The sequence below is a fragment of the Eurytemora carolleeae genome, unplaced genomic scaffold, assembly GCF_000591075.1.
Source record: "Eurytemora carolleeae unplaced genomic scaffold, Eaff_2.0 scaffold103, whole genome shotgun sequence".
NCBI lineage: Eukaryota > Metazoa > Arthropoda > Copepoda > Calanoida > Temoridae > Eurytemora > Eurytemora carolleeae.
The window spans coordinates 113,503-135,855 of NW_019396276.1; the positions used below are offsets into that span (position 1 = coordinate 113,503).

The following is a 22,353-nucleotide window of genomic DNA, read 5'->3' on the forward strand; positions in this document are numbered from 1 at the left end:
TAATTATTCTTCCAGGCAAGATTGTGGGTTTAAACAAAAAGAATTTATGGTTTTATTAAAGATTTATTATGGGAAAACAAATTACGTTTTGGGTACAAGTGTGAAACAGGGTAAAAAAAACTTGAATTCCCACCAGACCATCAAAAATCATTCCATATCGTTTCTGAGTGAAAGGGGGATTTAAATTCTGTTAGGACACTAAAAAAAAAGATGGCTCATTCTGAGAATTTTATACAATTTCATTTGTAAACGATTTTTTGGAATTTCCATCCGAACCATGAAATCCAAATCTGCCGCTTTTGGAACAATGCATTTATTCATAATGGTTTTAGTGGTTTTAAATTTAGCTGATTAAGGATAAGAGTGAAGAAGTGCTGGTGTGCGTTTTCCTGTGTTTCCAACAGCACAGTCAATTCCTTCTTCTTGGTCTCCTTCAGAGGGCTGGGCAGTTAGATATCAATCCCAGGTAAATACAGGGCTGTGTATATTTTCATAAAAAATCAATATTAGGGATTTTTCGCTGAATTTGGGAAAATATATGATTTTTTTGAGTAAAAATATCAAAAAGGATGAAAAAAACTTGTCATTTTAAATTTTTTTTTCCCCAATTCATCAAAAATCATTTATTTCTGAAAAATATTAACATTGTTGTTGTTATTGTTTTTGACATTTTTATTGCCTCCCAGAGTTAAACCTCTCAATTTGCAACCGGAGCTGAGATTTTTTTAAGTTAAGCTCAAGTGTTTGTGGAGACTTAAATCTTAGGCTGGCTTTTGGGAGATGCTTTAAAAGCTGGATTTGCATAAATAGCTGTTAAATTAAGCTTTCCTCAACGTAAATTTCGAAAACTCAAAGTTTAAGTTTGTACATTCTTTCCACCGTGTTTTTTATATAAATCTAGCTAATTTTGACACCTCAGATAACCACTGAGATTTTAAATGCAAGTCTAAAAAGAGTTTAAACCAAGTGAGTCGGTTTTACTTAAAATAAAACCAAGTCTAGCAAAACCTCGAGTCTTTACTTGGTCTTTACTTGGGTGCAAATAGACTCTAAAGCCGGGCTTTACTAGTTTTTTTGTTGTTATGTTTTTGTTATCGGCATCGTCATTTTCGTTGTCATTAAATCTGTCTTTGGCATCATCTTAATCAAAATCTTTTCGATTTTAATATTTTTAATATTGTTGTAAAAATAATACATTCCGAAAAATGCATTGGCGCAGAATTTCTTCTGTTATTGCTACTGCTACTACTTCTGCCTCTGTAACTGCTACAGTTGACAGTTAAAATTGTTGTTGATATTGTTATGTTTATTGCTATTTTTGTTGTTGATGTTGTTATTGTTATTGTTATTGTTATTGTTATTGCTATTTTTGTTGTTGATGTTGTTATTGTAGTTATTGTAGTTATTGTTATTGTATTGTTATTATTATTGTTATTGTTATTGTTATTGTTATTGTTATTGCTATTGTTATTGTTATCATAATATTATTCCAGGGGAACCCTGTACTGTCCTGAACATGATCTTGTCGGATTTTCTCCAACCTCCCAGGGTATAGCAGCTGTATGGACTACAAGGTTAACATACATATATAATAGTTTATTCTAAGCATTTACAGTGTTTGACCCAAACGTTTTTTCTGTTTCAGATCATTTCCGAAATAGTGATGTTTTTGCGATATATTGATATTTGAAAGTTTAAATCGAATACAATTTATATAATCTACTTGTGTACTTATACGAAATGATTAATTGTAAATTACGAAGCAGACAGAAGAGTTAGACATAAAAAACAACTAGACATTATTAGCATTAAGCATACAATAAATAGCGGACACAAATTTTTTTTAATTAACTGACAATTAACTTACTTTACTAATTAAAACAGAAAATTGTGTCACTTAACATTATAAAAGTGAAGAAGGCGTTGAACATCTCGGAAACTCAGTGAAAAGAACAAAGTTAACAAAGTACAAAGCACAAAAATCAATGTTGGTATCTCTGTATCTATTCCCATCCCATCATTTAATGATATTATGTTTAGTGAAGGAGAGACGATAGTGAGAAGAAGTACAGTTGGAGTATCTTCAGGCTGGGAGAACGTGGTTCTAGCTGAATCTGAACCTGGAGTAGAGGAACTAGAACTAGGTAGGAGGAGGAGGGGGAGGGGGGTTAGTTCTAGCAGAACTTGAACCTGGAGTTAGATGATCAAGTATTCATGATAAAGTTCAAATGTCTGCTTGATGTCTGTCAAATTTAACGGATTTTAAGCTAAGGTCAAATCAGTATCGCATAACCAAATATAAAAACCGCTTTTCTTTTGGTTTGTTTTGAACGGACTGTCAAGAATTACCAATGTTTCATATGTGGCCAGAAGATCCGAAGTCACTTAAAAGAAAAACTCTCATTGAAAATAATCTTTTTTTACAGAAGATGATAGCTCATTGATTAATTATTAATCTCTCAGATAAACCTCGTTGTTAATTGGACATTACCTCTCAGTAAATGAAGGATCACTTGATATCATGTCTACAGTTCTTAAAACCTCCAATATGTTGTTTTAGAGAACGAAGATGAGGATCCTAGACAGCTCTACCTTGGTGCTCTCTTCTCTCCAGGAGTATTCAGGTAAACAGAATATTGATTCAATTCATTGATTCAATAATTAGGTCTATAGCTGTCACTTCCGATCCCAATTTGACCAATTTTTTTCACTTATAAACTGTTTTTTTCCGTTGATGTGCTTCAAATAAAAATATTTACAGACAACTCTGTAATTGCTAAGATTGTTTAATTATAGACCAAAACGCGATTGAATTAATTTTAAAGTTACTGAATATATTAAGCGCTGGTTAGTGGTTAGTCCAGAACTATAATGCAATAAACACTGTATAGTACCATTTTCGCTAAAATTCAGCTCCCCCTCCCCTGCCCCTAAACAACCCCAATATTCCAGGAAAAAAATTTAAGAATATATTGCATAATTTGAACTAATAGTAAGAATCATGATTTTTGCTTAAACTCTACAAAATGTACACTATACAGGGCCCACAAAGAATGAGACTTCAGAGACAACTGTATACGGAATTTGTTAAGTCCCCTTTCTTACTATTCCAATACTGGCTTATTTCTCTGCTTAATCATTTAGTGATCCATTAAACTAATAAATGAAGTCATAAACCAAAAGTCAGGCTTCAAATCGTCATATTTTATGAGTTGTGGGTCGTCTTTAATGTCTCATGCTTTGTGGGTAACCCCGCATTTTTTGTAAATCTCAAAAGTGACTAAAATCATTTTTCCCCCTCTCCCCTCGTGCCAATGGTGTGATAAATTTTGTGATATTCAATGTATAAAAGAAGATGATATCTAGGGCTGCAACTTTGGCCCGAACTGTTGGTATATTCCGGAGGAACCTAGAGAACTCAAATATTGACGAAGGAACTACTTGGGAACAGTTAAAACAGGAGGTAACTCAACACACTCATATCACAACCAAAAGACAGCTTGGTGAATGCAGAATGCAGATATTGAGAACATTCAATTAAAACCAAGGAATTAGGGAATCAAGGAAATCATAATCAAGGCTTAAATGAAAACCCTTGATTTGATCTGATCTGATCTGATTTTGATTTGATTTGATTTGATTTTGATTTTGATTTTGATTTTGATTTTGATTTTGATTTTGATTTTGATTTTGATTTTGATTTTGATTTTGATTTTGATTTTGATTTTGATTTTGATTTTGATTTTGATTTTGATTTTGATTTTGATTTGCTTCCATCCCAAAAAATGTGAAATATTTAGTATTGAAAACTTAACATTGCCGGAGATAAAAAGAAAATTCTACAGATTTTTATTTATTAAAATCAATTCATCTCAGTCAGGTTGGAAAAATATCAAACGGCTGAAGACGAAAAAATACATAATCTTGTTAAAAACATTATTTTAGAATTAAAGTCTTCATATTAATTTCATTACTATATTTTGGAAACCACTGTAGACTGCCTGACTGCTGTTTAATTTGCTTATTTAGGTTGTATCGGCTGTAGAAGCTGATATACAGAACTCTCTAACAGACTATGAGGTAGAAAATTTTATATTTTTACAAATTGCGACGTTTATTGTAAATGCTTCTCTTTCGTTGTAATTTCAAGTGACCTTCCAATAAAATGTAGCATGCCCGATTTACAACGGTATATTTAAACCCTTTATTTGAACAAGAATGTGGAAGATATCGTCATTTTTCGAGCTTGACCTGTGATTCAGTACTCGAAATATGCTCCTTATTGTTCTGTAGCAGACGTCCGCTAAGAGACATTTCAATGCAAAATAATGAATTTTCAAAAATATGGATATCTCATTCATTCTTGGATCAGTATGAATCCAATGTGATTGTGCTACTCTATAAATAGATATTAGATAGGTCATCTCTACAGGTTTTAAAAAAAAATTTATTCAACTTTTTATTTACTTTTTGTATTAAACTTGTTATTTACTTTTTGTCTTAAACTTGTTATTTTCTTTTTGTCTTAAATTTTTATTTTCTTTTTGTCTATTTTTTATTTTCTTTTTGTCTTAAACTTGTTATTTTCTTTTTGTATTAAACTTGTTATTTTCTTTTTGTATTAAACTTGTAATTTACTTTTTCTAAATTTGTTATTTACAAAACCAGTTTTTGCATTCTTATGGACTTTTTGTAAACCATGAAATCGCAAACACTTGAACTTCAGTGCGTTCCAAACAAATGCCAACCCTACTCTCTCTCTAACTAGAATCACGTCATTTTCTTCTCAATTTATTTCGCCATAAACTTTGGCATCATCAGAAGTTCGTCCTGTAATATCACAGATCTAAGCAAACACTTAAAAAAGCTTTGTGCCTAAAATATAACATCTAGTTTGAAAAGTAAGTCTGTAAAAGAACATAAAAGCTGCAGCACGATGAATATACATTTGTAACCTTATTCGACATCTTGGAAAACTGTACCTAATACCTGTTTTGTTAGGTTTCAGACGAGGATTATCTGTCAGTATCTCGTAGTAGCTGGAGCAGGTTCTACTCAAGTGCAGCACAATATAGAGCTGTAGGAAACCAACCTATGGGTTTAGTAACATCACCTGGAGAATCCACGATACTAATTGTTAGAAAGGATATTGTATCCTGGTGCAGACCGGTAGAAGCATTAGAACAGGTTGGTTTGGAAATCTAATAATATGGATTTATTATCTTCTTCTTTTCTTCTTGAGACAACTGACATGACCCCAGGGAATGTTATGGCTGGTCGAGGATGAAAAATTTAGCCATAAAAAATGCTAAAATTTATTATTTTTGAAAATGCACCAATGAAAACAAAGAAATTCGCGAAACTTTGTGAACGATTAGAAATGCCAACATTCAGAGTTTGAAGCAAAAATTGTTATTAGTGAAGGGCGCGAAGCGCATTAAAGCCTAGTACTGTAAATTTAATTTAAGGATAACGTTTCAAAATGCACTTAAGTTTACCGTTATGATCAGAGATTTTTATTCATATTCACGAGAGAAAAATAGTTAACGTATAGAATTTAGATATTAAAGTTGTTGGTTTTTCCTAACAAAGGATTTGGGTCTTCTCCACACAAACTATGATTTTCTAGTTCCTTTATCTTTCCAACCCATGTCGTGGATCTTGGATATTTTAAACTATGAATTCTGTCCTGGTCCAAAATTTTAAGTTTGAAATTTTAAACCATCTGGTTGCAGAGATATCAAATCAAATCAAATCAAAGTTTGTGTCAAAGACTAAACTCCTGTCCGTTGAAAAAAAAATGGATTTTGAAGACTCAAGAGGGATGAAATGATAGATTGTTTAAAACACGAAATATACAGTCCTAAAACCGGGTTTATTTGAGCAAATGAAGAAATAATGATGGAATTGTTTATGTTTAAGGTTGTGGTGTCCGGTGGAGCAGGGGTTAGTATTGAAATATTCTCAGAGATCCCTCCTCTATCTGATGAACCTGGGCTAGCTGGAGATGTACTCAACCTTCTTATAGCTGCTGGTGAGTCTGTCATTGGTTTAGTTTGGTCAAAATGTGTGGATTAGTTTTATCTCTTTTTTTCAAACACGTCTATGGTTAACTGCCAATTTTTGTAAAAAAAAAATGCAAAATGTTTTTTATTCGGTTTTTGCCTTTTAGGGGGGGGGGGGAGTCAATTTTAGCACCAACACTAATACAAGTGTCTAACCGTAACTTTCACGACTAAACTTGTTTAAAATAAAATAAACTTGAGAAATCCGCGAAACTTTTATTAACCTAGAGTCACAAACACAATCAAATCAACAAAACAACAGATGCTTAAATGAAATATTTAGGTATGGTTTGTCGTCTTCTTCCTGCTTCAGCTTTTAAAGGATTTAAAACTGCTGTGTATCATCAGCAGTCTCCTGATCTAGTCAGTAGATCCCTAGCTGCAGATCTTCTTGCTGATCAGGAACAGCCATATGCTCTAGAGAAGATGCTCTCTAGGGTTCAGCAGGTTCAGGATATATCCAGGTATAGATAACCAGAGTTCAGCAGGTTCAGGATATATCCAGTTGTAGACATCCAGGGTTCAGGATATATCAAGTTTTAGATATCCAGGGTTCACCGTAGTTAGGTATATCCAGGGTTCATCACGGTCAGGATATATCTAGGGTTCATCACGGTCAGGATATATCCAGGTTTAGATATTCAGGGTTCAGCACGGTCAATTTATATCCAGGTATATATATCCAGGGTTCTCCATTGTCATGTATATCCAGGTATAGATATCCAGGTTTCATAATGGTCAGGATATATCCAGGTATAGATATCTAGGTTTTACCAGGTTCAGGATATATCCAGGTATAGATATCCAGGGTTCAGCAGGTTCTGGATATTATCCAGGTATATATATCCAGTGTTCGCCACGTTCAGCTATATCCACTAGATATCCAGAGCTTACCACGGTCAGGTATATCCAGGGTTCACCAGGTGCAGGATTTATCCAAATATAGATATCCAAGGTTCACCATGGTCAGGTATAACCAGGTTTAGATATCCATGGTTCAACAGGTTTAGGATATATTCAGGTATAAATAATAGATATCCATGTTTAAATGAACTCTACATCTCAAATTCTGATATGTCTGTTAAATATAATCAAGTCACAGTGCGTCTGAACAAAATCAAGACTTATTATGCCTCAGAAAAAAGGTTTCATTGAGAAAAATGATTATCCTAACTTTTTTCATCGAAATCTTTTTGAGAAAACTAATGGTTTATGAATCTACTTGTATAAATTCCAATTGTGTTAGTTTGTTTCTATTTAAACCATTTTCAATGCCAGATAGAACATTTTGTTAGCAGTACAAATTGAAATAAAAGAAAATTTACGCCTAAAAATACATTACTTTCATGTATCTTGTTTATGTCCAAAGATATTCATAATCAAAGTTTATATCATGTTACTACTGAACTAAATATCTTAAAACCTGGTAAAGAGTAAACTATAGGAGTACATAGCGCTAGTGAGGGGGTCATTGGGGAGGGGCAAGGGGGGGGGGTGTCGGGAAGGATATTGTAGAACAAACGAATCGAGTTTTTGCCACGAACTCTTATTTTCTAATCCCTATATCTTTGCAACCCGATGCTGTAGACCTTTGATATTTTAAACTATGATTTTTTTAGATCAAATAATCACTATTTGAGTTTGTGGCAAAAACTCAGTTCCTTTCATGTAATGTATGTTAGAAAGATTCGTTGCGAGATGAATTAGAAATAATCATGGTAGGACGAATTAGAAAGTATCATGGTATGGATGGATTAGAAAGATATGCAAGGACAAATTAGAAAGATATGCAAGGACAAATTAGATAGATTTATCAGGACGGAATGGAGAGACTTATTGGAGGAATTATGTTAGGACAGATCAGAAATTTTTCTGGTTAGATTAGAAATATGTAAAGGTTGGGTAATTAACTCCCAACCATTTTTTTGAGGCATTTCCAAAGTCTTGATTTTATTTAGGCGCACTGTGAAGTGCGTCCACAGCGAAGTTGTGTCCTAATGCGTGTATTTATATTACAGAGCTATGGAAGTTATCCTGTACTGCCTTGAGCTTGACTCTGGTAGTGTAAGCAGGGGTGAGCTGGATCTATCCAGGATAGAGACAGATGAACCATCTCCTAAACTATTCTCAAGTGAGCTTGGAACCTCTCTAGTCGCAGAATCTCTCCGTCAGCAGGCTGAGTCAAGGTGAGACTTATTACTTGTACTGTCCAAATAGCTTCAAGCTTCATAGTTTCATACTTGAATAATTGATTGAATGATTTTAAGACAGAACACTGAAGTCCAAAATATTTGAAGGTTGGGTTTAGCTCAGCAGCTCCTGGTTCTTCAGCATATACTCCTGGATTGTAGTGCTACTGCCCGAGTACCGCCTGGAGTACTAGATTCTATACTCTCAACCTTCCTTCCAAGAACTACAGTCATGGTTCACTGTTACAATGTTCTATCTTGGCTTTGTCAGGTAGATTGATTACTTAAATTCAAAGTATCAGTAGTCAGTAGTCTTCTTATTCATCTTTTTTTAAAAAAAAATATTTTTTTTGTCTATTACGGTTAATTTTCGTATTTTCAGTAACTAATTTATTTTACTTATTAATTTAACAGTTAAATATGTTTATTGTTTATTCTATTTAGTACTGATGAGTACATATTGGTTGGTTTCCCTCCTATAATGTTGTAATTATGACAGAAGTCCTTTATTTTCCTCTTTTATCGTGAAACCATATCCTGCTTTTGAAATGCTTCTCTGTTTCTCCCAGGTTTAAAGTTCGGAATCAGTTTTTATATGAGAAAATTTATTAAATTAGCATGACCTTTTAGTCATTGTTCTTTTTTGTAAAATTGAAAGATTTTTTCCAAATTAGTTCCAAAATTGACGTACTTATTAAGTTAGGTCAATCATACTGATCCAAACATTCTCCTGGAGGAACCCGGATATATTTGATTAGTAAAAGTTTTCTGTTTGTTAATAACCTATTTAGTTCTGTTTCTTTGTTCCTGTCTTTAGATTTTTAGTTATTTCTGTGTTTAGGTTCCTGCATTTATTTATGTACTTATATATATATATATATATATATATATATATATATATATATATATCCATCAATTATATTTGTCTAAAGCAAAATTACATTAATATTATAAAAGTTTACAAACTAATACTTTTTTCTCTGGATATCACATTTTATAATTGACGAGGTTTGCCAAAAAAAAGAACGGGTGCAATACAAGACTTTTAGCATGAGTATAGTTTAGCTATTCAGAGGTGGTTTTCAGAAATGTAGTTTCATGGTCCCAGTCTAGTGTTTTTCGTTTTCTAAAAATGTGGTATGATGACAGTACTGCAAGGTTTGATAGATATATAGTATATATATTGTTATTTAGGTACCTGCCTGTACACCTCCTAGTTCTATCCAAGAGCTTGGACTACGCCAGCTTGCTGTTCTTAGACTATCTGATAAATCTACCCATATCACATATACAAACAGAAAGGTAAGTTCCTTTTTAATACTTTAAAGAATATAACTTATAAGTACCCCTGAACTTCATCCATTCGTCTAGTGCTTAGGATCCGCAACATTTTGGCTTTCTGGATCCGGATCCGCCAACATACGCAGATCGGACCCAAAAATATAAAAAGTTCAAACAATGCAACGGTCTCAGAACACAAATCTAAATTATTTAAAAATTGAGTTAATTAGAAATGTTCTAATCTCTTCATGATTTATCAAATTTTAGCATAAAGCGAAGAAAAAAATTTGCAACTTCTTCATGTGTTCAAAAACTCGACAAATCATTAAGAAATGTTTATTGGCCTGGATCTGGATCACAGAGTAGATATTGATAATTGTTCAGTGTACTGAGTACACCAGGCAAGCTGGGCAAAACAAAATTGGAGTTGTTTGTGTACGTATTCTTAAAAACAAGTTATTTTTCCAGTGCTTCCTTTGTTTACTTTCTTATTATTTGTTTCCGTTTTAGGGGGGGGGGAATGTCCGATTATCGATCTCAGATCATTTAGTATTGGTGTGTACCCCTGTAAAATGCCTAATACATATATGATCTTAATAAATGCCAAAATCGAAGTTTAAAATCAAAACCCTGTAGACTCGTCAGTATGTGTTTTGTACTGAATGATCCCCACTTCCTCTTGGCATCGAGGTTTCGTTAGATGAGTTAACTGAGTTTCTATCTTTGTATATGATCCGGTTCCAATTTTGGGGACCGCATCAAATTTTAATGGATTCTAACTACTGCATTCACCTATAATATATGGTATTAAATTATTCAACATTAAATTATTCAATAATGATCAGAATCTAAACTGTAAATGCTATTAGGACAAGAACACTAGCCTACTAGAACTGTTCTTAAACGGACCCGGTCGTCTTGTGCGCGGCGTGGTGGGAGAATGCCGCGGTGAGGATTGTTGGGCACTGGCGCTCTCCCCCATGATTAACATGACCGCACAGCTGTTATGGCCACGCTGCGCTACTCCAACGTTTCTTAACTTCCTTCTTCGATCCTCACAGCACGCTATCGTTCAAAACTACTGCAGGTTAGACCTGGGGGGGGGGTGTTATAATTAAATAATTCTTCAAATACATATTTTTATTGAACTTTTGTCTTGTTAATATCTGTTATAATTATTACTGCAGAGAAATATATGATTTGATTTGATTTGATTTGCAATAGAAATACGTTTATTTTAAAGTTTAATCTTGGTCATGAGCTTTGTTCCAATCTGTCAGTTCTTTGGGTCCCACTGCAGTTACATCGTTCGTAATTTCAAGTTACCCTCCATGCAAACATAGCAATGCACAATTCACAAAACTGTATCTTTATCTGATCAATTGTGTGAAAAATATTGTCATTTTTCTAGATTTAGAAGTGTTTAATTCTAATAGTTCGTATATGTTATTCTGCAGTTATAGTAATGCACAAGTCACTTTTGTAGAGAACCCCCAGTTATTAACATCGATTGCCGATTCATTCTTTATTAGACAAAGCCCTTGTGAATCGGGCATTGCTATCTTTGAAGAGAGGGTCACGTGAAATTACGCTTACAGTCCCTTTAATGTTATCATTATAAATATAATTGCTCTAGGATGTTATCGACCTGGTGTGAATGGCACCCGTATGCCCGGAAGTTCCTGCTGGGAGTGGCTCACCTCAATATGGGAGAGGAGGAGAAGGCTTTGGATCTGTTCATCTCCGGTGCTGGAGGTATTCCACAGGATCAGTTCCTTACTCAGGATCTTCTTGAACTTCAGGGGTCTACTCCAGCTGATCTTACTGTTGAATACTTTCTCAAGGTAACCTCTAAGTAGTTAGCGAAAAAAAACATATTGTATGGAATTTAAAACAATCCTTTTTCGCATCGGTTGGATTGGGATACGATCTGAACCTGTTTTAATCTTCATAACAAACGATCTCCAGAATTGATGGGGGTCAACCCAGACCGAAATATATTTGAAACAAAATGTGGAACTAACATCTACTTAAATAACTCTATGAGGTTTGTTCCATCATCAACAACACAATTTTAAATTATATGATCTTATTTGTTAACGTAATAATAGGTGACCTCTCTGTTTATTTTCAATCATATACAAAAGCAAATTATTTTTCTCAAATAATATTATTTTTAGGTTGTATCCCTGTTAGAACAGTTTCCTTGTCCTGATCTAGTGATATCTCTGACAGAAACCGCTAGAGCTGTAACACCACAGGATCACAAGGTACTGGTTTGATTTGCGACAACTTTTTGTTTTCAAAATATTGGAAATTGTCATGTCATTTTTTTTAAATAATTTCACCTCTTTTCTGGCTTTCTAAGTTTCTTGATATTTTAAAATAACATTGAGTTTTCTTTTCAGGAGCGAGCTACCCTCGCCTACATATTGTTCTCCTATCATCTAAAACTCGGGCATAATGAAGATGCTTACGCCGCCATGATGTCAAATCCAGATCTAAGTCGACGAAAAGATTCTCTGCGACAGTTCCTTGTCACCTTGTTTGACCGAGGAGAGTTGTCGCAGCTGGCGTCCTACCCCTACACCGACATGATCGACGATGTCGAGTCGATCATTGAGAGTCGAGCTCGGTCTGCTGATCTATCTGTTAATAACTACTACGACTTCCTGTACAGTTTTCACGTGTCCAAGGAAAACTTCCGGAAGGCTGCTCAGGTCATGTACGAGTGTGGGACGAGGCTAGGGGTCGAGCTATGTAACTTCGATGGGTTGAAGAAACAGGTAAGCGGGATATTTGTAGTAGGAGTTAGCACAATAATAGAAAATAATATCATTCAGACCGTCAGCGCCAGAATAGCGGCGAAATAACATATATGACGTTACACAGAAACCGTTCAACTGGTTGCATCTTTTTTATTATGTAATTCCACGACATACACCGAATAAGCTTAAGGTTGTCAGTTATGTTGGGATACCTGTGTCGATATCCTAGGCTGGGGCTATTTTTTAACTATTACACAGACTACAGAGTTTTAATCCATTTACCGACTTTGAGTGATTCTTTAGTTGAATATTGGTGCTAGACAGATTCTCAGCACTGCCATTCTAGCCTTACTTGAGAAATACTTTAACATAACTGAAAAGACACAAACAGAAAAAATTGAATTAGAGAGACATTTTTAAACTATAAATAGTCACTAATGAAGTTGGTCTTTGTATATTGTATATAAATCAGTTCTACTTAAAATCCCCTGAACATTTTAACATTTTAACAGAAATATAACCAAAATTAACATAGAGTGTAAGGCATTTACTCATGTATATTTTTTAATATTAGAAGTTCAATTTATTCTGTTTTTGCGTAGGTTCATGCCTATCTGTCCTGTATAAACTGTTTGTACCTGGTGAATAAGAAATATCAATGGTTGATAAAACCCTGCTCCACCCCCTCCTCAAGCCCCAAGAGGTTCTTGGGCGGGGAGGAGAAGATGGAGGAGGTGGAGAACCTAGGGATGGAGGTGGTGGAGTTGGAGAGCATAAAGAGAGAACTAGTTCTGAGTCAGGCTCGGCTTAAGCTGACCGTCATAGCAGGAACAACTCAGGTATCTAAGGGTGAAAATATTTGGCACTTTTTTGATAAAAATGCTCTAATCAACTTTGCATCAGGTCTGAAGTTTTCTAGGATACATCTTTTAAAAAGATTCGAGAAATTTTATTTAAAATTTTTCAAATAAATTCAGAGTGTTTTTGTGTAAATCAAATCACTAATTAGGCCAGAAATAGAAATTCGTCAAAACTAATTAAGATATGTATCAAAATATCCGTCTTGAAACACTGGATATCGAAAAAACTATTTTTTAGCCCGAATCGAAAAACGGACAAATGGATTGTATTCAGTGGTTCAAGACGCATCATTTGAATTTTTCTTTTTTCTTTTACAACTCTTGCTTCTATTTTGCTGCTGCAAAAAGTGTTGAAATAGTTTCACTTTAATCTATTTTGTAATCAACCTTTACAAAAAAAGCAAATGTCAAAAAATAAAAAAACAATGTAATGTACAATGTAATGCACAAAGTAATGTACAAACTAATGTACAAAGTAATGTACAATGTAATGTACAAACTAATGTACAATGTAATGTACAATGTAATGCACAAAGTAATGTACAAAGTAATGTACAAACTAATGTACAAAGTAATGTACAATGTAATGTACAATGTACGTGCTTCATTTAAGTGACTGTCATTGAGATACGATACCCTTCAAAACTTTATCTGGTCAAAAATGAGGAAGATATAGTCGTTTTTCCAGCGTTAAAAGTGTCAAATTCCTCTGTTGTTTCGGTAGCGGAAATAATAAGATTGTCACTTTTATAGCGAAACAAGAAATGAAAATAATAAAATTTAAAACATTGATATCTTATTCATTCTTGATGATAAACAATGAAGGTACCATGATGTTCCTCCTTGGAAAAAACAGATAAAGTTAAATGGACACAGATTATATTTTTTACTTCTTTTTTGTTTTGTTTTTCAGCGATTTTTAGGAAAATATCGATTATTTTATTCAGGGTAACCTCCCTGCTAGTCCTGGTTTGACCCCAGCTGAGACAGTTGGTTTCCTGACCACCTCCAATCTCTACATCTCCGCTATCCAGATCTGCGAGGAGTTCTCCCTTCCTCTCACAGGGGTTATAGAGGCCCTCGCCAGCCGAGCAGTCCGAATAGCTAACGCAAGACCTCAGGAGAAATCTGCTGCATGGTCCTGGCTTGCTGAAAATAGACCAGGTAGGAACTTGAATATCAAAAACCTGAACTTTATTTATGATCGAATGCAGATTAAATGAAATGGGTTGAAAATAAAAAGATTTAGACCAGTTGCTGAATTCTTTACATTTTAAACAAGCCCAGGGACTCTTAGTTTAGATTATTGACCTGCGTAGTTGAATCGTTACCAGTAATACCTAGTTCCAACTACTTTTCACATTCAAAATTACTTTCTTGTATTAATTTAATTCTATAAGAAGGTAAAAATTTTGGTCTTTATTTATTCCATCCTGTTTTCTAGGTGGTGTAGATATACAGGGAGATTGTGCTGTAACAGCAACCTGGAACCTTCTAGAGCACCTGGTAACAAGTAAAGAGAAGGCTACGCAGACGGTGCTTCACCGTGTAACCGTAGAACGTCTCTTCTCCCTTGGCTGTGCTCTTCCTCCCTGGTTAGTGTTTGGGTACAAGAAAAGGGACTGCGCCGAGCTCATCAGGTTGTACCATGGGCAGGGGAACCTCGAGCCTGCTACCGACCTCGCCTTGGAGTACCTGGAGGCCGTCCTCGGACAGGGTGGGGAGTACTTCGGTCTCGAGCATAGTTTACAAGCTAATAAGAGGTTAGTACCCTGTTTCCACGTATTAGTGTGTTTCAATGGGTATACAAGATATGTTTTCAAGATTTAGTTCACCCTTATGAGACTTTTACCCAAAACTTCCTTTATTTTCTCCTTATTTTACCAAATTCATCAAATGAACACCTAAAAATAAATAATAACATGGGAATAAATGTTGCTGTGTGTCTCAGTTGTTCAACAAAGAAATGTTAAATGTATTCCCTTTGTCGTAAAAACTTTCACAATGGGTCGAGTAAACTTGTATCAACTTGTTATTGACATGTATCAACTTGTTATTGACATGTATCAACTTGTTATTGACATGTAATAACTTGCTAGTGTTATCTAACAGCTTTCTAGTGTTTTGTAACAACTTGTTATATTTAGACCTGCGTGGGTTCCCTGGACTGTACTGGATCGTCTTCTCATAGAGTTATCTGAAAATTCAAATATTCCCGCCTTTGCTAAATGTTTAAAAAGGTAACATTATCAACATTGGTTGAAATTAAAGAAAATTTGACTGAATAGAACTTATTAGAAATATTGAAATTATCCATGCAATTAAATAATCTCAATTCAGACTTTCACGAACTTAAATTTTTTGTTGGCTTTCCTCAATTTTTCAGATTTTTTATCGAATAAATATTTTGCTTGTCCGGGTGCCTGTCCTCTTATTATCCAATAAACGTCAACCTAGATTTGTTTATTGTATCTGATATAACACCAAGAAGAAAGATGTATGGCCGGTAATAATTACAAAATGTTGTCTAAAATAATTTTAGATTTTTGAAAATCCGCTATTAAGAACAGAAAAATCTGCGAACGCAAAAATTGTTACGTTTACATTGTATGACGAGAAAAGCTGCTTTAAAAGTAAAACCTAAGAGTTACAATTATTACAAGGAAAAAGAGCAAAAATCGACCTAAAAGCCTAATGTGTAACCTAACTAACCTTTTTCAGATTGGATGCTGGAGTGGAAAAGTATCTGAGTGTTGTTGATAGAGTATCCAGAGATATGTTGGTCTGCTCAGGATAGATCATTTCGAGGATCATCAACCTCATCAATACATTTAATCATCAACCAGATCAACTCTAGTATCATCAACCTCATCAATACATTTAATCATCAACCAGATCAATTCTAGTATTATCTATATTAGAAACTATATTTCTGTATAATTTAATCATATGCTGTTAAAATCCATGGAGTTAGTACACAGCACATGATAAATAATAAGATATGGAGAGAGAGATAGGAGGCATATTTTTTTAATTAAGCTTTCTCTGTCTTCTGTCACTTAACCAAGATTCAATCCAGTTCAGAAGATTTCCATCAATACTATGAGCTCTGAATTTTGTTACAAGGCGTTTTTATGGGCTTTTGCAAAATCTAGGTACACAATGTCTACAATTTGACCTGTACTGTCAAAAGTACTATAAAAAAGTACTACAAAACATAGAAAGTACTACATTAGTACATAAGAATAGAATAGAGCACTGTAATGAAATTCAGGATACAAGATTGCAGACTTCTTACTTTTAATATTTCTGACTACCAACCTCGTATCTAATAAACCCTCCTGGACCAACACTTCCTTCAAAAGCCACAAGGATACACTTCTCCAACCTGATCATTCCACGTGGATTCCTATTCCAACCATGGTCCGGTAAGTCCATTTCTTTAATGAAGGCTCCTGACGGACGAAAGAGCATGAGTTTTCCAAGGGTAGAATCAGATACCAGAAGGAACCCCATATTATCTACCAGAATTCCTGTAGGTGATGTTAACCTCCCCACTCCTTCACCATAGTATCCAGGATTGCTGTTTCGTTTTATCTTGAAGATCTATTGAATATATCCTGGCTGCTATAGAGTCCACCACAAAGAATGTCTGATCAAAGTAAACCAGTTCCTCGGGACTGAATCCTGTTCCTCTCTTGTTTTCAAGCACTTGTATCTCAATAGAACCAACATAAATGAACATAGAATCCGCCAGATCTTTCCTGTATCTCCTGATAGTTTGTTCACCCTGATCCTTTCCACTTTTAACGGAAGCTAACTCATGTGTCGCCTCAACCCAGCACAATCCACTGAAACATCCTGGAATGAATTGAAAGGAAACAGCTCGCAAATATGGATTCTCATCGATCAGGAATATATTGATGCCGTTACTTTGTAGAATCGCCAAGTAGTTCCCTGTAACAACTATATTTCTAGGATTCCATAGCGTGTAGTCAGGACAGGATAACCAGGATCAAAGATACCAATCCTATTCCTTTTAGGTTCGGAGATAAAAAGTAAGGATCTCGTGGAATCAAAGACAAAGAAGGCAGGATGTTCCAAGCAGCAGATTTTCCTAACAGGATAACATTCAATCTCCTTCAGGTTACCAGATCCAAATCTAAATTTGGAGGGGTCTTCTGGTTCAAATTCCCATAATGAATCCTCAGCTTCATTTTCCTGGGGATCAAGACAAAGTACAAGACGGTTCTTCCCTCGAAAACATTTTCCACTGGTTCACACAGACTTCATCTTTTTTGCCTTCTTCAATTCATCTTTGACTAGCTCCAGAGTTTCATCACTTTCATCTTTAGAAGATGTGTCTTAAAACAGCTCATGAACTAGTTTTATTGGCAAACAATAATAATAATTGTAGCAGTTGAAAGAAGAAAAACAAATCCATCTCCTCCGTTTCTAGTACTCCTTGATAATAACAATGTGATAATATTAAAAATGTGTTAAAGGGACTGTAAGCGTTATTTCAATTGGCCCTCCGTGCAATGATGATAATTTCCGATTTACAACGGTACCTTTGAAAGCTTTTCCTAATTAAGTATGAATTAAATATTAATGTTATTGTTTCTTTAAATTGTTTATTTGCAGTTTCTCTACAAAAGTGACTTGCGCATTTCTTGTTTATAAGAAACAACAGAGAAACTCGCAGAAATCGAGTTATAATAAGGTTTGATCAGAATGAGGTTTCAAGGTTACCGTGGTGAATTGGGCATTGCCATCTTTGCATGGAGTGTCACTTGAAACTACACTTACAGTCCCTTTAGGTATCTATCCGTCTCAACCCGCCTGACAAGATTATAATCTGATCTCAGTTTTTCTTCAGAATCTTGAATCAATGTGATGGGCAAGAAGAGGAAGACCCAAGAAGACGGTGAAGACGATCTGCCCAAGAACAGACAAACTTCAAAGATCGCCAAGAAATCAGAGAAGAGATTGATTATTATTCTTGAAGGAGCACATCTGGAAACCTGTAAGGTTAGCATAAATTCAATAATGATACTGATAATATCCATACTCATGAAAAAGATCACTGTTCTCAAGAAATGTTAACATTTTTCTTATTTAGCAAGCTGTATTGTATTGTACAGGATTATCCAAAAAAAACAGATGAGACATAAATGACGATCTGAAACTCGTTTTTTTTCGAACCTTCTAAAGGTGTTACTTGGTTTTTATCTGTAAATTGAGTCTTTTGTATGATTATCATTATTGTCTACGAAATTATTTGCTAAGAAAGCAAACATTTTAAAAGCTATAGGAAGCCATCAATGTAAGAAAATGAACTAAACAAATTACGAACAGTCGTCAATGAAGTCTCAATCTTTGTGGATAACTGTATTTCCGAATTTTGTGCCAGCTTTAATGAATAATAATAGATGGATGAAGTCCCCTAGATCTAGTTGATGAAAACTTCTTACAAATTCTAACATTTCAAAACATCATCAAATAATTTCTTACAAATTCTAACATTTCAAAACATTATCAGATAATTTCTTACAAATTCTAACATTTCAAAACATCATCAAATAACTTCTTACAAATTCTAACATTTCAAAACATCATCAAATAATTTCTTACAAATTCTAACATTTCAAAACATCATCAAATAACACAAATTCTAACATTTCAAAACATTATCAGATAATTTCTTACAAATTCTAACATTTCAAAACATTATCAAATAATTTCTTACAAATTCTAACATTTCAAAACATTATCAAATAATTTCTTACAAATTCTAACATTTCAAAACATTATCAAATAATTTCTTACAAATTCTAACATTTCAAAACATTATCAGATAATTTCTTACAAATTCTAACATTTCAAAACATCATCAAATAATTTCTTACAAATTCTAACATTTCAAAACATTATCAAATAATTTCTTACAAGTTCTAACATTTCAAATCATTTTCAAATAACTTCTTACAAGTTCTAACATTTCAAAACATTATCAAATAGGCTGGGAAGGAGTTCAGTCTTCTTAACATCGATGAACATCGTGGAATCTTGAACAGAGCAGGAATATCATCATAAAAAAACTAAAATATACTCTGAAACTTCCCTTTATGCGTGCGAAATTGATATTCTGAGTCAAAATGATTTCATTTTTAAATCTCCCGCGGTTCATTTGTTAACTTCTCAACGTCATTATATAGTATTCACAATTGTTTGGTTAACTGTAAATGATATATATTCCGAAGTGGGGCATGGCTCTAAAATTAAATGTTGAAATTTACTTTAATACAGAAGGACAGACTGAAAAACAAGAAACTGGAAAGGATTACTGGATTCCGAGACCATGTCTACAATTTGCTATTTGATTGGAGTTCCGGGGCTAATTATTAACCGGAAAGTTATTGATTTAATAATTTACTTTCTATTCATTTTTTAACAACTTCAATAGTGTCAAATTATCGAAATTAATGACCTTTAAAAAACTGCAGCGACAATTTTTAAGTAAATAAACATTTTTGCATCTTTTAACATAGTTTAAAAGTTAATTGATGTAAATAAAGGCCGTGATTTCTCAACTGCTCGTCCCGACATCACACATCAGTGTTTACTTATGCTCTTTGATAGTCCTTTAAACAGGTTAGTTAACCAATATTATTATTATTATCTTTTGTAGAATTATCGAAATTTGAAGGAAGCAAAAGTTAATTTGGTTAAGCTGAAAAACTGCCAACAACTGCTATACTCGTTTATTTATTTAGAGTGTTATTGTTGTTTTTATTCACATTTTTGTATTTGTTTTTCTAAAAGAGCAAGTTGTTATTTGAATTTTTTAAAGAACTGATCAAATGTTGTTATTCTTATTCTTTAATTATAATTCTTGTGGTTATGATTCTTGTCAATCTTGTTCTTGTTTTTATTTTCATTCTCATTGTTATTCTAGAGCTGGTTTACTACAAGTGTATATAAGAACTGCCAACAACGTTCTTATTGAGATAAATCCTTCCACGAGGATTCCCAGAACATTCAAGAGATTTGCAGGTATATTGGAGACTAGCTGAAGTGCCCGGCGTTGCCCGTGGAATTTTAAGAAATCAAATTTTTTTAGGCAGGGTACTCGTGTTCATTAATAAATAGCTCTTTCTTGCTATGAGTTTAGCTCTATAATATTATTCGTCAATTTCTTCAAAATGTCGTCTTTACAATAAGAAATAAAGAACACCTTCAACAAGTGACCCCAGCTTAAAGAATTTGCAAAAACCTGCGAAATTTCAAAATGACTATTAATAACTTATTGTTAATATGCATGCAACATGTTTTGTCCGGGTTATTTATGAATTAAAAAACTTAACAGCTGTAACAACTGGTGAAATATTACAAACGACTTTGTGCTATTATTTAAAAATTGTACACCGTAAAAATGTCTCATTGGTATCAAATGAATCCTAAAGTTAATTTTTCTTTAAATATAATGCATTATCAGCTCAACTACTATGTCAAGCCGGTCTCTCCCTTTAAGCTTAATAATATGTTAATGGCTATGGACAATGACATGGGGGGGAGGAGGGCCTATTGTTTAATATAAACATTTTATTATGATGATATTACGAAGGCGAATCTGAGAATTTGAGCTGATGTATAAACATCGGTTCGTTCCTTGAATTCCAGAACTTTTCTGACATATTTTTCAAGTTTTCCAACCCATGTACTTTCTATGTACACTACTGCACAGCTTCTGTTATTAAGGTTTGATGGTACAGTTGTTGCACAAGTACAGTATAACAGCTGCTGAATCTACGGTTAAATTGTTAAAGGTTATCAAGAACCCTGTCACAGATCATTTGCCCGTAGGTAAACAAATTTAATTTTTAAAAATCTAGAAAAACTTAACTTTGCAATGTATTTTCTTATTTTCTGATCCCTATTTCTAATGTTTTCTTTAGATCGTTTTTAAACAAATCCCAACTCTACTCTCCAGCACTAGAATTATATCTTTTTCTTCTCAATATATTTCGCCAAAAACTTTGGCATCATCAGGAGATCGTCTTAAATCTTTTGACGAGTATGTCTAATGTCGTAGAAGAATTAACTGTTAATTTGGCTGGATCTAATAGTTGTAATTTGCATATATTAAAGAACTCTTTTGCAATGCAAAGTTATAGGAACTAGAAAATTGGAGTTTGGGGCGAGTGAATAGATGCTTAAGATATTTTTTGTATCTGCGTGAAAATGAAGGGGGAGGGGACAATTAATTTTTTAAGAAAGGGAGACGCAGAAATCACATCTGTTCTTAATGTATTTGTCTGAATTCTCAAGGTTCCAATTTTGTTACATTTTTTGAGGTTTTCATATTTTAACTTAAGCTTCGAGAATAACTTAAATTGAAAAATGATTACTTCAGTTTTTTTACTCAATATTATTGCACATAGTTTTTTTCAAGTTAAAACCAGAAATATCTGAAAGACGACTTTTCGAATCAAGTTATAGATTTTAAAGTCCAATGAGCCTAAAACACAGCAATTGTGTAGTGTAAACAGGCCTATTTCACTAAATTAGTGATTTAATAATTGTCTAGTTAAACTTATTGCTTTTTTAAAAGCATCAATACACTTGATTATTATTAAAATGTCGTCTTCCTATTCCATTGTTATCTGGTTATTACTGTATATTTGATAATCAGGAAGTAGAAAACTGTTGATGAGCTACAGTGCTGAGAAGGCGGTGAGACCAAGGTGAATGATGATAATGATGATAAGCTGATGATGATAATGATGATAATAATAATGATGATAATGTTGATAATGTTGATAATGATGATAATGATGATAATGATGATAATGATAAATAATGATAAATAATGATGATAATAATGATTATGATGATAATGATGATAATGATGATAATGATGATAATGTTGATAATGATGATAATGATGATAATGATGATAATGATGATAATGATGATAATGACAGGATGGCCAAAATGTACGGATTGTACGGATTGATTTTTTTTAACCCTAAAATTGTACGGATTGTACGGATTTGTTTTCAAATTGTACGGATTGTACGGATTTTATCCTGGAAATACACCGTTTTTTTTTTAATTTTCACTCATTTCAGCAAATTTTTCATGAAAATAAAAAAAAATTCTCGTCAAAAGTTAGAAAGTAGGAGAA

The 22,353-nt window shown here is 33.6% G+C and overlaps 3 protein-coding genes across 4 annotated transcripts in view; all 3 read left to right on the forward strand.

Moving 5' to 3' along the window:
• The window catches only part of LOC111699965 (nuclear pore complex protein Nup160), a 16,638-nt gene extending 11,555 nt beyond the window's left edge, over positions 1-5,083 (forward strand). The window contains exons 8-14 of the mRNA XM_023470767.1: positions 348-466; positions 1,494-1,574; positions 2,041-2,144; positions 2,561-2,624; positions 3,367-3,463; positions 4,030-4,080; positions 5,009-5,083. Of these exons, the coding sequence (XP_023326535.1) occupies positions 348-466; positions 1,494-1,574; positions 2,041-2,144; positions 2,561-2,624; positions 3,367-3,463; positions 4,030-4,080; positions 5,009-5,083 (591 nt within the window). The remainder of the gene's footprint in view (positions 1-347; positions 467-1,493; positions 1,575-2,040; positions 2,145-2,560; positions 2,625-3,366; positions 3,464-4,029; positions 4,081-5,008) is intronic.
• LOC111699954 (nuclear pore complex protein Nup160) lies at positions 352-18,044 on the forward strand. 2 transcript variants are annotated; one of them, XR_002764866.1, is made up of 22 exons: positions 352-466; positions 1,494-1,574; positions 2,041-2,144; positions 2,561-2,624; positions 3,367-3,463; positions 4,030-4,080; positions 5,002-5,187; positions 5,923-6,034; positions 6,349-6,529; positions 8,084-8,251; positions 8,363-8,525; positions 9,449-9,556; positions 10,405-10,622; positions 11,172-11,379; positions 11,716-11,805; positions 11,944-12,321; positions 12,906-13,142; positions 14,111-14,327; positions 14,608-14,926; positions 15,311-15,403; positions 15,885-17,673; positions 17,984-18,044. XR_002764866.1 is itself a non-coding variant. In XM_023470753.1 (21 exons), exons 7-21 carry the CDS (start codon positions 5,095-5,097, stop codon positions 15,958-15,960), a joined length of 2,661 nt encoding a protein of 886 aa, XP_023326521.1. In that variant the 5' UTR covers positions 352-466; positions 1,494-1,574; positions 2,041-2,144; positions 2,561-2,624; positions 3,367-3,463; positions 4,030-4,080; positions 5,002-5,094; the 3' UTR covers positions 15,961-18,042. The 2 variants fall into 2 exon arrangements, 1 of the variants encoding a protein (XP_023326521.1); XM_023470753.1 differs by having other exon boundaries at positions 15,885-18,042.
• A 2-nt stretch (positions 18,045-18,046) lies between these two features.
• LOC111699956 (ribosomal RNA small subunit methyltransferase NEP1) overlaps positions 18,047-22,353 on the forward strand; it is a 10,190-nt gene continuing 5,883 nt past the window's right edge. Inside the window, exons 1-6 of the mRNA XM_023470755.1 lie at positions 18,047-18,194; positions 19,185-19,245; positions 19,742-19,817; positions 20,122-20,219; positions 20,925-21,029; positions 21,859-21,910. Coding sequence (XP_023326523.1) covers positions 18,060-18,194; positions 19,185-19,245; positions 19,742-19,817; positions 20,122-20,219; positions 20,925-21,029; positions 21,859-21,910 — 527 coding nt within the window. The 5' untranslated portion in view covers positions 18,047-18,059. The remainder of the gene's footprint in view (positions 18,195-19,184; positions 19,246-19,741; positions 19,818-20,121; positions 20,220-20,924; positions 21,030-21,858; positions 21,911-22,353) is intronic.

Bases quoted from the DNA above. Each gene is read 5' to 3' on its own strand.
- LOC111699954 (XM_023470753.1), top strand. From the start codon at position 5,095: ATGGGTTTAGTAACATCACCTGGAGAATCCACGATACTAATTGTTAGA. The intron at 8,526-9,448 runs GTAGATTGATTA...ATTGTTATTTAG, and splicing joins TTCTATCTTGGCTTTGTCAG to GTACCTGCCTGTACACCTCC. The intron at 10,623-11,171 runs GTTAGACCTGGG...TAATTGCTCTAG, and splicing joins ATCGTTCAAAACTACTGCAG to GATGTTATCGACCTGGTGTG.